Source organism: Ambystoma mexicanum, chromosome 3p, assembly GCF_040938575.1.
Source record: "Ambystoma mexicanum isolate Mex_15411 chromosome 3p, UKY_AmexF1_1, whole genome shotgun sequence".
Lineage (NCBI taxonomy): Eukaryota > Metazoa > Chordata > Amphibia > Caudata > Ambystomatidae > Ambystoma > Ambystoma mexicanum.
Genome location: NC_090925.1, coordinates 731,273,979 through 731,288,764, shown reverse-complemented (window position 1 = coordinate 731,288,764; position 14,786 = coordinate 731,273,979). Strand labels below are relative to the sequence as shown.

Below are 14,786 nucleotides of genomic sequence, written 5' to 3'. Positions count from 1 at the left end.
CCTGTCATTAACGGGCCCGTTGTTAGCATCCTCCCCATTCCCATTGAGCACTATGGGGCTCAAGTGGGATGGGGATTGATCTTTATCAGGTCTAAGAAAAGGGCAATTACTGGGTCCGCCAATGTCGGCATGACCCGGTTATTGCCCTTTTCTTGGCCCAGTAAAAAATCATTGCCGGCGGCAGCCATCCCCTTAATAAGGGCACGGCTACCGCCAGGGTCGTAATGAGGCCCACTGTGTTGCCAACCTGGCCGGGGCCATGCCCCTGGCTCCGCCCACTCCTTCCCACAGCCCGCCCCTCCAAAGAAGTGACAGTTCCCCCTGTACATTTCCAGCACTGCTCTAAGCACTTCGTTCTCAGTTTTTCTCTCATCTCCACATATCCTAGGTGTACTCTTTTGGTCTGTTTGTCACTGTTCTAACGACTGAAACCCCAGTCAGGAAGAAGTAAGGAGGTCATCATTGGTCCTCATCTCCCAAAACTATGCCTTCTGGGGTTGGTACAAGATACATCGGGAAGCACAATGCGCCATCAGACACAAACTACAACTAAACAATAGCCCTAAGGAAGTCACCCCACGGAAACCAAAGAACCAACTGAAAGATAGTCATGATAGGAGGAAACTAACGACTGAATACACAGGCTGACCCAGACAGGCACACTAGGACGTCTCATCAACAGCATTCTGACCCTGAACCATTCAAAGCTTCAACTAACCAATGTCACATTAGATCATACGAGAATAGATAGTACCAACCCAGTTCTGCACCCGAAGAAATGGTTGACACACCTACCACCCCATACAAGACTCACTATGATACAGCTGGATACGCGCAGCACCACCACAGTGAGACAACTCATAAGGGACCAGCAACAACCCCACCCACACCTGGACCAGGATACAGACCCCACTAACCCAACCCTCAATTTTCTGCATACTCAACCCACACAAAACTCACACAACCATTTCTCTCCCAGCAATCCGCATGCACTTTACCACACTGCATCAACAACACATAGACAGCACCTACAGCACATGAGGCCTCACCCGACCCGATACTTGCACCAAAGCCCAGCACCCGGTATATACCGAGCTGAAGCTGCCAAGCACACCACTTCCCCCACTCCCCTCCTCCTCGACTAACCCTACCCGCTCTCCTCCTGCTTAAAGATCTGCCAGAGTGCCCGGGGACCAATTCCGTTGGTGACGGTGCGCTATATAAGTACCTTTAACATAACATAACATACACCTTGGCCGCACCTCACTGGCGACGCCCAGCAGGCCAGGAGCACGCGCATGCACACACGCCGGCACTCTAGTTCACCGGAACTTGGCCGGCTTTTCGGTGCTGGAGGCCGGGGCTCCCACTCGTTTGGCGGAAGAGGCAGGAAATCCAGAAAGGTGGTGCTGTCCTGACAAATGAACTTGGGCGACATTGTGATTTAGACGGAATAAAATAACGACACCGGATGGCCGCCCGTGGACCAGCTTTTCCAGCCAGAATTTCAGCATTTCACGGTGCGCGTCACATTTGCAGATTGTTTGAGTGGAAAAATACGCCATTACAGATAGAAAACGGTAGTGTTAGAAACACTTTCGTAGAAATCTAAGTGCTAGTATAAAATGCAATCCAGCAAACATGCGGGGTCTGGCCCTTAGATAATCAAGCCTATTCTTTCTGGTTCTCATTTATCAACCAGGAAATGATGACATCACACATAATGCTGTCAACAAGTGAGATATGCTACCTGACGTTTCCCGGGGAAAGCTCCAAGAAAAGGCACCTGGGATCAATGGAGTCGGCATACAATAAGAAATGCAATGTAAAGAACATAGTTGCAAAATATATCAAAGTTAATTGGAAATAAATGAATCTCTGCAAAACAGACCCCCCACTTGCTTTACCGGAGAAACGTAACAGCGTTTGTGAGCGAGAGTTTCGTTGCAAGTAAAGTCTTTAATGGAAGGCTGAGGCAGGCGCACAAACCCTCTGGCAACATTGGAAGAGGTTTTGAGTCGTAGAGTGCAGGCCGAAGGGCATGTAAGGACGGCGTGTACCACATGTTGACAGGCCAGTGGCCCGGGCAGGAAAGAGGTGGTGTCAAGTGCTCCTTGCTGTGGCTTGATCAATTCTGCAGAAAACGACATCTGACGAGGAGCGCTGATCATTTTCTGCCGAGGGCTCCCTGACCCGCTCCCTGACCCCCTCCCCCCCAGTTCCTCTCCTTTTGGAAGTATGGAATCCTATTTAATAAGGTCTCTCTGTGAGAGAGGGTATGTTGTGTCAGACAGGGGCTGCGTCAGGGTCTTTCAACCTTTTAATTTCAAATGGACCCGGGCTTCAGAACCCCCAACCACTAGCCCCGTGTGGAATTCAATGCATGCTGATCCCTCATGCAAAAAAGAACACAATTCATGCTAACAATTACTGGGCATGTGTTTGCTTGTGTTAACATGTGTCATTGTCGTGCTCTCTAGCACATGGAAAGGTCTACAGCCAGCCTGCTTTGCTCCAGGGTGAAAGACATTTGTCAAATGGAAATAATGTTTCGGCCCTTATACGCAGAGTGTTTTCCAATGGGGGTTTGCCACAATAAAACGCTTCTGTGAATTAGGCCCTTAGACTTTTGGGGGGGCGGTGGGGAGAGGCACAAGTGCGCATGAGCGACTACTGTGTGCGTGCACATAAATGACCATACACAGAGCATGAGCGACTGCCGTGTGCGTGCACATAAATTACCATACACAGAGCATGAGCGACCGCCGTGTGCGTGCACATAAATAACCATACAGAGCATGACGGACCGCCGTGTGCGTGCACATGCACATAAATGCCCATACACAGAGCATGCGTGACTGACGTGTGCAAGACAATGAAAAGCCTGGTTCGCCCCCAAGTAATATGCAGTGACTTGTTTCTTTGTACAGCTTACAGGCAAAATGGAGTGCAGAGCAGCCTTCCAGGATTCGGGGTCATTACGAGTACGGCGGTAGGGAGTTAACGGCACCGGTAAGGATGCCAGTGCCATTAACCCCCTACCGCCGCATTCCGAGGTCCCGGCTGGTTTTACCAGATGCCCTTAGCGGGACCTGTTAAGGGACCAGTGAGCTAATAACGGGCCCGCAATTTGCGGGCTCGTTATAAGCTCCTTCCCCATTCCCATTGAGCCCTATGTGGGCTCGAATGGGAATGGTTTTCGAAATGGGGACTTACCAGGTCCGCAATGGTTGGAATGTCCCGGTAAGTCCCCATTCCGACACCACAGACCCAGACACGGGTTTGGAGGCAGCCATGGTGCTATTTGCTCCATGGCTATCTCCAAAATTGTAATGACCCCCATTGGACCTCATTATGAGTGTGCCGTCCGGTAACAACGGTGCTGGTAAGCATACTGGCACGATGGTTACCAGACCGGCACACTCTGGGCCTCATTATGCCCATGGTGCTCCCGTAATGAAGGGTGTCGGTACGGGACCAGCACCCTTCATTATGGGATGTCCTATTACGAGGTTCCCTTGCGGGACCCGGTAAGGACGCCTGGTGAAACCAGGCATCCTTAGCAGGCATGCGAGGGGACCAGGGAGCTAATAACGGGCCCGTTGTTATTAGCTCCCTTCCCATTCCCATTGAGCCCTATGGGGCTGAAATGGGAATGGGGATGGGTTTTACCAATGAGGATTTACCGGGTCTTCCATGATTGGAATAGCCTGTTAAGTCCTCATTGGTGGAACCCGGTATGGAGGCAGCCATGCCCTTATTAAAGGCATGGCTACCTCCATACTCGTAATGAGGCCCTTTGAGTCCGCGCGCAGCTGCCGTCCCTGCTGCCAGGTTTGACCTGGTGGGTGGGACGGCACCCGCACGCAGGCTTTCCGGGAAGCACCAACACTGTTACTAACGGTGCCGGTGCTTCCCTCATCCCCATTTCCATTTCGACCTGTGGGACTCAAATGGGAATGAGGATTTACATTTTTCTGGCGCTTGACTTCCAGGAACACCAGGGTCGTAATCCCTCTGTGTTTCCGTGGAGCCAGACTCTGGAATAAATAACAACTCTTGCGGCAGCCTGCCCGTTTTACCGGCACGGCTACCGCTGGAGTTTTAATGAGGCCCAATGACTCAGGTCTTCATTTACAACACCAAACAGGGTAACAGGTCAGCCGGCTCTGGGCTCTGCAGATTATGTGGAGATCAGAGAAAAACTGAGGATGAAGTGCTGAGAGCGGTCCTGGAAATGGGGAAAATATAGGGGGAACTGTCACTTCTTGGGATGAGCGGGGCTGTGGTGAGGAGGGGGCAGAGCTATGGGGCGTACCCCCAGCCAGGTTAGCAACCCAGTATGTCCTCATGGACCCAACCCCGGCGACTTGCATAAAAGCAAAGTGCATTATGGGACCATCATGTTCACAATTGTAAATGATAAACATGTCTTACAGTGATTCGGAAAGAAACCCTTTGAAGTGAATAATGGACTCTTCTGTTTTGATTGGTCACTATATTCACCCTGATATATGGATGTCTGGAAATTGCAGGCAATATATATGAGTTTGGACAGATGCAACACTGTGTGTGAGGCTTGGGCAGTTTCCACTGAAGGGTGGTGTCAGGTTCGTTGAAGAGCTGGTTGTGCGTGTAATTATCGCGCTAATGCAGCTCCATATCTGCTCGGTAGATGGCGCTATTTATAGCGAGCGTGAGCAGCCTGCACTTCCCTGTGCTGGCTGAGGGAGGGAGACTAAGGTCCAGCACGCCAACCCGTCTTGTGGCAACCCCAAAATACCTGATGCTTTTCCACGCAACCAAGTTTCGGTACAAATACTAATTTCTCTGTGTGCTTTTATGTAGAGCGTATTACCCCCACACAACAGCCATACCTCAAGCGACACTTACCACATGTGGTATTTACCGATCCGCGGCACGTGGAGTCCCGCGGGTCTCTAACACGTGGGCTAATAGAAGGGTCATCACGCAGACCCGACCGGACACGGGATTTGTGGTGCATGTGGTAACTGTAAATACGTTTGGCGATATTACCAGAGGTTATATACCGCCAAACTTATAACTAGGCCATAACTGAAAGAAAAAGCATGAGCAGATATTGCAGGTTTAGACTGCTGCAGATATTGCAGGTTTAGACTGCTGCGAGTGAGATGCTTGAAAAAGAAGGCGATGTGGGGAGGTGGCGAGAAGCTTCTGCATGAGGAGCTAGAAGGGGCCTTCATCAAGTACAGAAGCGCGCGAAAGAGAGGGCGTTGAAGAGGCGGCTGCAGGGAGGGGCAGAGAACGACCAGGACAGCGCACGAAAGACAGGGCGTTCAAGAGGCGGAGGGAGGGAGGGGCAGAGAACGACCAGGACAGCGCGCGAAAGAGAGGGCGGTCAAGAGGCGGAGGCAGGGAGGGGCAGAGAACGACCAGGACAGCGCACGAAAGAGAGGGCGGTCAAGAGGCAGGGAGGGGCAGAGAACAACCAGGAAGAGAGGGCGGTCAAGAGGCGGAGGCAGGGAGGGGCAGAGAACGACCAGGACAGCGCGCGAAAGAGAGGGCAGTCAAGAGGCGGAGGCAGGGAGGGGCAGAGAACGACCAGGACAGCGCACTAAAGAGAGGGCAGTCAAGAGGCGGAGTCAGGGAGGGGCAGAGAACGACCAGGACAGAGCGAGACAGAGAGGGCGGTCAAGAGGCGGAGGCAGGGAGGGGCAGAGAACGACCAGGAAGAGAGGGAGTTCAAGAGGCGGCGGCAGGAAGGGGCAGAGAAAAACCAGGACAGCGCGCAAAAGAGAGGGTATTAAAGAGGCGGAGTCAGAGAGGGGCAGAGAACGACCACGACAGCGCGCGAAAGAGAGGGCGTTCAAGAGGCGGGGGCAGGGAGGGGCAGAGAAAGACCAGGACAATCGAAAGTAGATACTCTGGGCAGAGTACGCCCTTTGTGGGACATTTGCACTAAAAATAATGTGTTTTTGGGGGTGCATTTCGTAATGGACGGTTACCCAAGGAAAATAAAGATGCTTTTAGGGAACATGTCCTAGTGACATTTGGGGGCATTTCACGATACTATGTGGAATGTCTGATATTTTGGGGGCACTTCATGATGTTGCAGAGGTAATTTATATTTTGAAAGGGGCATTTGGGGAACCTTTTTTTTTAATTAATGTCTGGTCGCTTAGGGATGCACCATTTTGCTTATTATTTCCAGAACATCTTTTGAAAGTATGTCCTGCCTGCCTTACAAGAAACGTTCTTGGCCCTGGGACTTTTTTTTAACGAATTGAAATCTGCAGAAGGGCACACACACACGGTGAGACTCAGGGATCACCAGGGCACAGATAGTGTGACTGAGGCGCCAGCAGGGTTATACAGTGGAGAGCAAGGTGCCACCAGGGTTACACCCTGAGCGACTAAGGAGTCACCAAGGTTATGCGCTTGGAGACTGAGGTGCCACCAGGATTGCACATTGGGAGAATGAGGAGCCAGCAGGGTTACTCCTTGGGAGACTGAAGCGCCACCAAGGTTATGCGCTTGGAGACTGAGGTGCCACCAGGATTACACATTGGGAGAATTAGGAGCCAGCAGGGTTACTCCTTGGGAGACTGAAGAGCCACCAAGGTTATGCGCTTGGAGACTGAGGTGCCACCAGGATTGCACATTGGGAGAATGAGGAGCCAGCAGGGTTACTCCTTGGGAGACTGAAGAGCCACCAAGGTTATGCGCTTGGAGACTGAGTTGCCACCAGGACTGCACATTGGGAGAATGAGGGGCAAGCAGGGTTACACCTTGAGAGACTGAAGAGCCACCAAGGTTATGCGCTTGGAGACTGAGGTGCCACCAGAATTGCAAATTGAGAGATTGAGAGGCCAGCAGGGTTACACCTTGGGAGACTGAAGAACCACCAAGGTTATGCGCTTGGAGACTGAGGTTTAAGACATTTAAATGCCGCAAAATGGACCATATTGTGGTCTCCTGTCACGTGAACCATGAATGGAAATAGAGTTGAGCATGGAGTTCTAGTACGATTGTGAAAGCCTGTACTCCCTTATATTCCAAGAGACAAGGTGTTAGGCATAGTTTGTATGCAGTACCCTTTGGGTGCACTACACACAACTCTGACAACAGGTATAGGAACACAACCATTGGTATAAGTCTGTACTACACAGGTTGGTAGCATGTTGAGCAGCCAGGCTTATCTCAGGAGGGGTCAATGTGAACTGTAGGGGAGTTACACAGAGATTCACAGTCACAAGTATTCAAATAAACTCTTACACACAAGGTTTCTTGAATAAACAATTATTCATTTATCAGTCAGTTAGAGTAAGACTTTTCAGAAGGGAGCAATATAAAAATAACACACAAATACACTTCAATACTGTACACTCTTAGTTTCTAAGTCAGTAAAGACCATTTTGGGATTGCCGACAGACATAACCTACACCCTCAGGTGACTTCAATAGCTAGGGTGCTGGGGAAATTAATATCTTACTTACTGTTGGCATTTAGAATACTCTTAGAAGTTGGTAAAGGGAAATGGTTATTAGAACAACAAGGGGCCACAAATATTCTTAAGCAGGCAAATACTTTTGGATCCCTCCAGAAAGGGGCATTCAGAACAAAAGGCTAATCTAAAGTCAATGGGCAAAAGTCTTATATACGATGAAGCACTTCTAGTAGGTAAGTATAAAAAGTATTTGCACAATGTTTTAGAAGTCTTTGAAGAAAAGAAGAATCACGTGTAGGGCCACACGCTGATTAGACTTGTGAGTGGTAGAAGATGCAAGCAACTCTACAGTGAGAGGTAAGTTCTCTCAGACTTTACAATACCTTTGTAAGAAAAAGTGCAGCGGATGACGTCTGTTCCTGTGCAGCTCTGCAGATCTCACTGTTCCTGGGCCTCAGTCATGGGGACAAGAGGGAGGACTTCTAGGGACTCCTGCAGTGTAATGGGATGGTCACCACTAGCAACCGGCAATTTTTCCAAAAAGTGGCACTTCAGTGTTTCAGCTCCTTGCAACCACCGCAAATAGCAAAACCGCGGTTCCTGACTGTCCTGATGGACTTTCTTTACTTCTGGGGTCCCACACTCTGTTGAGGGGGCCCAGGCTCGGTCAACTTAAAAGCAACGCACACAATCTGGTGTTCCTCTCCCTGTCTATACGGTTTCCAGCAGCAACTTTGTGGAAATTCAACCAGCTCTGAAAAGAATGTCCAGGTGGCTTACTCTGGAGTAGCTTGGTCCCACCAACTCAAGGGGCGAAGTCGTCCTTGCGCTTCTCTGTCGATACGAATTTGGAGTTTCAGCACAGCAGCAGGGCTTCACCGGGCAAAACGGTCCAGGAGTTGCAGCAGGTGTCCTCTTCAAGTTCTTCGGTTCCTTTGTCCAGTGGTCGACTCTGCCTTCCAAGCCAAAAGCCTAACCTTTTATTCAGTTCTCTCCCATTCATTCCAGCCTAGCTATCAGTCACCCAGCAGGGTGGCCGTCCTTGCCGGACAGTCAGCCGGCCAATCACCACAGAGTGCATTTGGGTCTCCTAGGAGACTAAGCACAGGGAGTTTCGGGCACCTCCCTCACTTTCTGCCTACCCCAGATACCGTGGGCTTCGCTTGTGAATCCCACCAAAGGTAAAGCGAACAATGGGACCAAACCTGGTTTGGCGCTCTGAGTAAATCCCAAGAAGGACCTATCCACAAAGAAATGGTGAAAAATAAGACCAGGGCCATTTTGACAAAAATGGCACTCTTGGGTGCTTTACTGCAGCTGTGAACGCAGGCCGCGGTACATGCACACCACAGTAGTTAAAACTAAACCACTGGCACCAGCCATTTAGTGAGGAAAGGGTAACATAAAAATGTTACAGGTAAAGTTAGACAAAGGGGATACTAGGTAACCTCTCCAGCACCCTATTGTAAGATAGTGTGTGCTGGGTCTAGAATGTTACAAATGTAAATAAGGTCAATGGCCCCCATTCTGAGATTGGAGGTAGCCATGGTGCTATTTGCGCCATGGCTGCCTCCAATACCGGGTCCGGCACCGGTCTGGTTGAATGGGGACTCACCGGGTCATTCCGACCCTGGAGGACCTGGTAAGTCCCCATTCAACCAACCATTCCCCATTCCCATTTGAGCCCCCATAGGGGGCTCAAATGGGACCCAGTCCCACCGGTCACCTTACCGGTGGCCGGTGTCCCTTACCGCCCAACTCATAATGACCCCCATTTTCACTTTACTGCTCTGGGAAACAGTAGTTTATCCCAGAGAAGGTATTTAAACCTTTGGGAAATCTAAAAGACTTCCCTGTGCCACTGCACTGAAGGTGCTGTGTGGCACAATGTAAAAGATGATGCCTATGGAGTTTGTCAGACCCCACAACCAAAAGAAACACAGAGTACACAATTCACATAAAAAATACATGAGAGAGTGGGGAAAAGGGTCTCACTCTCTCCAGGTTAAAAACATGAAGTCCTCAAAATTCAGCAATGCTGCTGGGGGTCTCTAAGGTGGAGGGAATTAGCACATTTCTGAGAACTCTCCCTAATACAAGGATACGTTGCAAGGCCAAGTTCAAAGACAATCTTCATGGCAGGAGGCATGGGTGATGAGAAATATTGGGCTAATTGGGTGGGGAAGGTAAAGTCAAGTCCACCTCCTGGCACCTGGGTCTGAGTTTATGTGCTGCTAAGTGAACCTAATGTTGCAGAATGGCACGAGCATGCCAACCAATTATATAGGGCAGTATAACGAAGGGCCTTATAGTTTGAGAGCCAATGATATACTGTATACTTAATATTGTTGAAGATGACGTTTTTTGTGTCAGAGTTATTCTGTATCCCCATCCATTGCATGCACAATACCCAAAGGGCCTTACACTCACTCAGGAGCCACCAGGATTGCACATTGGGAGAATGAGGAGCCACCAGGGTTAGAACCTGGGAGACTGAAGAGCCACCAAGGTTGTGTGTTTGGAAACTGTGGAGCCACTAAGGTTACACAGTGGGAGAATGAGGAGCCACCAGAGTTAGACCCTGGGAAACTGAGGGACCACCACGGTTATTCACTCGGAGACTGAGGAGCCACCAGCGTTACACAATGGGACATGAAGAAGCCACCAGGGTTATACACTCAGATACTGGTGAGCCAACAGGGTACACAAACTGGGAGGATAAGGGGCCACCACCTTAACACACTGGGAGAATGAGGAGCCATCAGGGTTACACATTAGGAGAATGAGGAGCCGCAAGGTTTCACACTGGGAAATGAAGAAGCCACCAACATTATACACTCAGATACTGATGAGCCAACAGGGTACACAAACTGGGAGGCTGAGGGGCCACCACCTTAACACACTGGGAGGATGAGGAGCCATCAGGGTTACACATTAGGAAAATGAGGAGCCGCAGGGTTTCACACTGGGATAGGAAGAAGCCACTGGGATTACACCCTGGGGGACTGAAGAGCCACCAGGGTTGCACACTTGTAGACTGAGGAGCCACCAAGGTTACACACTTGGAGACTTGGTAGCCAACAGGGTTGCACACTTGGAGACTGAGGAGTTGCAGGTTTGCACACTGAGGTACGGATGAGCCAACGGGGTAAACAAAGTACGAGGCTGAGGAGCCACCACCTTTCCACAATTGGGGAGTGAGGAGCCATCAGGGTTACACACTTAGAGACTGAGGAACTACCAGGGTCACACATGAGAACCTGCTGAATCATCAGGGTTATGAATTTGGAGACGGAAGAGTGGGTTACAAACTGGGAGCCTGAGGAGCCAACAGGGTTACACACTTAGAGACTGAGGATCTACCAGGGTCACACATGAGAACCTGCTGAATCATCAGGGATATGAATTTGGAGACTGAAGAGTGGGTTACACAGTGGGAGAATGAGGAGCCATCAGGGTTACACCTTCGGAAACTGAGGGACCACCACGGTTATGCACTTGGAGACTGAGGAGCCACCAGCGTTACACAATGGGACATGAAGAAGCCACCAGGGTTATACACTCAGATACTGAGGAGCCACCAGGGTTATACAGTGGCCAACTGAGCACCCACCTGTGTTACACGCTTGGAGACTGAGGATCCACAGGGGTTGCTCACTTGCAGACTGAGGAGCCACCAGGGTTACACGGTGGGCAGCTGAGCACCCACCCGTGTTGCACGTTTGGAGAATGAGGAGCCACAATGGCTAATGGGGCGCACATAGGCTTATATACTGGGAGAGGGGTGAGCCGTCCTCGGGAATATGCAATGGAAGATTGAGGAGGGACCACGGGAGAGTGAGACTAATTAGCTGACGTGGGAGGTGCAGAGATACAGGTGAGGAAGCAGGCGGCAGCCTGGGAGATTGCGCAGGCACTGGGATTTACAAAGGACCAGGGGGCATCGTCTGGAGGCGAGGAAGCAGGCGGGGAAGGGCTGAGAATCCAGGGCCACAAAGGAACAGAGGCGGCCTAAGGGGCTAATGATGCAGGGGGGGCGTGCGTGAGACGGCGGAGGCACCACAGGGAACAGACCGGCCGTGGGGCCGGAAGCCTAACCAGGGGCGCAACGAAACCTACATCTGGGACTCTGGGAGCTAATGGGTGATGGGAGGGGCCACTTCAGAAACTGGGCAGGGAAAATTTAGAGGCTCCGCCCCCCCCTCTGTTCACTCGCACCTCCATCACTGTACACTTGCTCATTCACACAGGCACCCATTCATCATTCACTCCTTCACACACTACATAACACATATGTACACTCATTGCACACACACATACATACATACATACATACATGAGCAAACATGCAACAATGCTTCCCGCAACTCCCTGCATCAGCCCCCTCCCCTCGGATGTGAAACAGCACACACGATGTGATATGGGCCCTCATCCGTGGGGTGGGGCTGGCTGATCATGTGTGCGTTGGATTTTTGTTACGCACAGGGGTAAGGGAAGCCTTTCCTGAAACTAGCAGCTTTAAAGTTTAGCTGCGTTTGTGCAAATACATTTTTCTGCCCAAACACAGTAAAACTTGAACCCAGCAAGTTTCGGGAAAGGCTGCCCTCCCTCCAGGGGTGCTCCTAGGCTAACATTTCGGGGGGCTAAATCTTAAAACGTTGGGAGAGGCACTAACTTCAGAGACTGTGGGGGAGGGGAACACTTGCTTGTGTGGGGGCCTCCAATTTCTTTATGTCTCCTAAACAGGCCTAACACAGCTAGAGCCCTGTCCTGGGGATCATCACCCTGACTGCACACATTCTACTGATATCAAATACCACCACACCTAATACTAGGGTGCAGCTACCATCGCGCAGACGCTTCAGCTGCGCACATAACCGGTGCACCCATGCACCCTGTGCCACCGTACTCTCAACTGACCCGGACCAGACCACCGCTTTGAGGTGATACAAATGATATATAGAGCGCTATAGAAATGCCAAATAACAAAACAAATATTCTAATGAGACTAGTCTAGCACAGCTTCAATGTTACAGGCAGTTAACTCTCTCCACATCTGAAACCACACACTTAAGCCCTGCTGTGAGAATGAGCTTTCTCCTGCCTACCTCCTCACCCAATTCCAATAATTTCTCTGGCCTGCAAGTGCTAATCACACGTCACGATTTCAATTGCCTAAACAAGTATACATATAAACGCAGGTGCTAACAACGAAATGCTTTAATTGCAGGGCCTTTGTTAACAGCAGTGGCCAGGCGCATTTAATGTCTGTGTCCTGTTCTGTCCACCACGGCTCTGTAGGTCAGTGGAGTAGAGTCAACATAGCCACAATTTCGGGGGGAGCGAGGGGGGTGAACCCCGTTCGGCTCAATGGTGTTGCACCACTGAGCCTAAATGAGATCGTGGTGGTCAGGCGACAGCCCTAGGGCACCATTACACGTGCCAAGGTGACGGGGGGCGTAAGATATCGGAGCGCTACGTCCTCATGCCAACATTTCGATGAACCCCCACAGGATACATTCGAAGAGTAAAGAGGGGAGTGCTCCCCCAGCAATGGACAGGCTCTGAGGCTGCTGAGGCAGGGGGAGGTGTACAAGTGTAGCATGAGGGCCCGGGCAGGGTGCGTGGACATGGAGGAGAGGAAACAGGGGACCGACTTACGCTGAGGGGCTACCAGGAGACACCCAGAGATTCTAGGAGGCGCAGATGGTGGGAGAGATGGCGCAGCAGGAATGAAGCTAGCGCCGCGAGACAGGCTGAGAGGGCTGCGCGGGGAGATCTATGCCTGGAGGAGAGCATTTACCTGCACGTGCCGGGTGCACCGAGGCCCAGCCCAACACCAGCAGCAGCACCAGAACCTTCCGAAGGCCCATTCCTGCACGGGGGAAATAAACACACCGCAGCATTAGCTCCCACATCCAGCCATGAGCCGCCCCACAGCCAGCCCCAGAGACCCTGCCGCCCACAGCCAGCCACAGAGACCCTGCCTCCCCACAGCCAGCCCCAGAGACCCTGCCGCCCACAGCCAGCCACAGAGACCCTGCCGCCCCACAGCCAGCCACAGAGACCCTGCCGCCCCACAGCCAGCCCCAGAGACCCTGCCGCCCCACAGCCAACCACAGAGACCAAGCCGCCCCACAGCCAGCCCCAGAGACTCTGCCACCCCACAGCCAACCACAGAGACCCTGCCGCCCCACAGCCAGCCACAGAGCCCCTTCCGCCCCACAGCCAACCACAGAGACCCTGCCACCCCACAGCCAGCCACAGAGACCCTGCAGCCCCACATCCAGCCACAGAGACCCTGCCGCCCCACAGCCAGCCAGAGACCTTGCCGCCCCACATCCAGCCACAGAGACCCTGCCGCCCCACAGCCAGCCGCAGAGACCCTGCCACCCCACAGCCAGCCGCAGAGACCCTGCCGCCCCACAGCCAGCCGCAGAGACCCTGCCGCCCCACAGCCAGCTAGAGACCCTGCTGCCCCCACAGTCAGCCGCCGAGACCTTACAGCCCCACAGCCAGCCCCAGAGACCCTGATGTCCCACCTGTAGCCTCCAGTTCGCACTGTTCTGTATCTAGTCATCTAAAGAACCGACAAAAATATCCGAATTCTGTTCACCCCAGCCATCCATATCCCGAAACCTGCTGCTTCACATGTCCATATGCATCCATCGATATAGCCCAGACCACGCTGCCTCACATCTAACCACACATATCCCACATATTGCTGCCTCCCTCTAGCCAGACATCCCGCATCCTACTGCCTCCCTCTAGCCACCCGTATCCCGCTGCCTCTCTGTAGCCACCCATATCCCGCATCCTGCTGCCTCCCTCTAGCCACCCATGTCTCGCCTCCTGCTGCCTCCCTCTAGACAGACATATCCCGCTTCCTGCCTCAAATGTCCATATGCATCCACTAATATATCCCAGATCCTGCTGCCTCACATCTAGCCCTCCACATTCCCCAGGCCCCGGTGCTTCACATGCAGCCACTAATATACCCTGGATCCCGCGGCCTCGCTTCCAGCCCCTTACACGCCAGAGCCTGCTGCCTCTCATCTGGTCACCTGTACCTCAGAGGCTGCTGCCTCGCATATGGTAACCTGAACCTCAAAGCCTGCTGCCTCACATCTGGTCCCTTGTACCTCAGAGCCTGGTGCCTCGCATCTGGTCACCTGTACCTCAGAGCCTGCTGCCTCGCATCTGGTCTCCTGTACCCAGAGCCTGCTGCCTCGCATCTTGTCACCTGTACTTCATAGCCTGCTGCCTCGCATCTGGTCACCTGTACCTCAGAGCCTGCTACCTGGCATCTGGTCACCTGTAGCCCGGAGCCTGCTGCCTCGCATGTTGTCACCTCTAC

At 52.1% G+C, this 14,786-nt stretch overlaps 1 protein-coding gene across 2 annotated transcripts in view; it reads right to left on the bottom strand.

Moving 5' to 3' along the window:
• Positions 1-14,786, bottom strand: part of LOC138580779 (carbonic anhydrase 4-like) — a 165,648-nt gene that overhangs the window by 149,746 nt on the left and 1,116 nt on the right. For both annotated transcript variants that reach the window (XM_069651593.1, XM_069651594.1), the window contains exon 2: positions 13,233-13,304. In XM_069651593.1, the coding sequence (XP_069507694.1) occupies positions 13,233-13,302 (70 nt within the window). In that variant the 5' untranslated portion in view covers positions 13,303-13,304. The remainder of the gene's footprint in view (positions 1-13,232; positions 13,305-14,786) is intronic.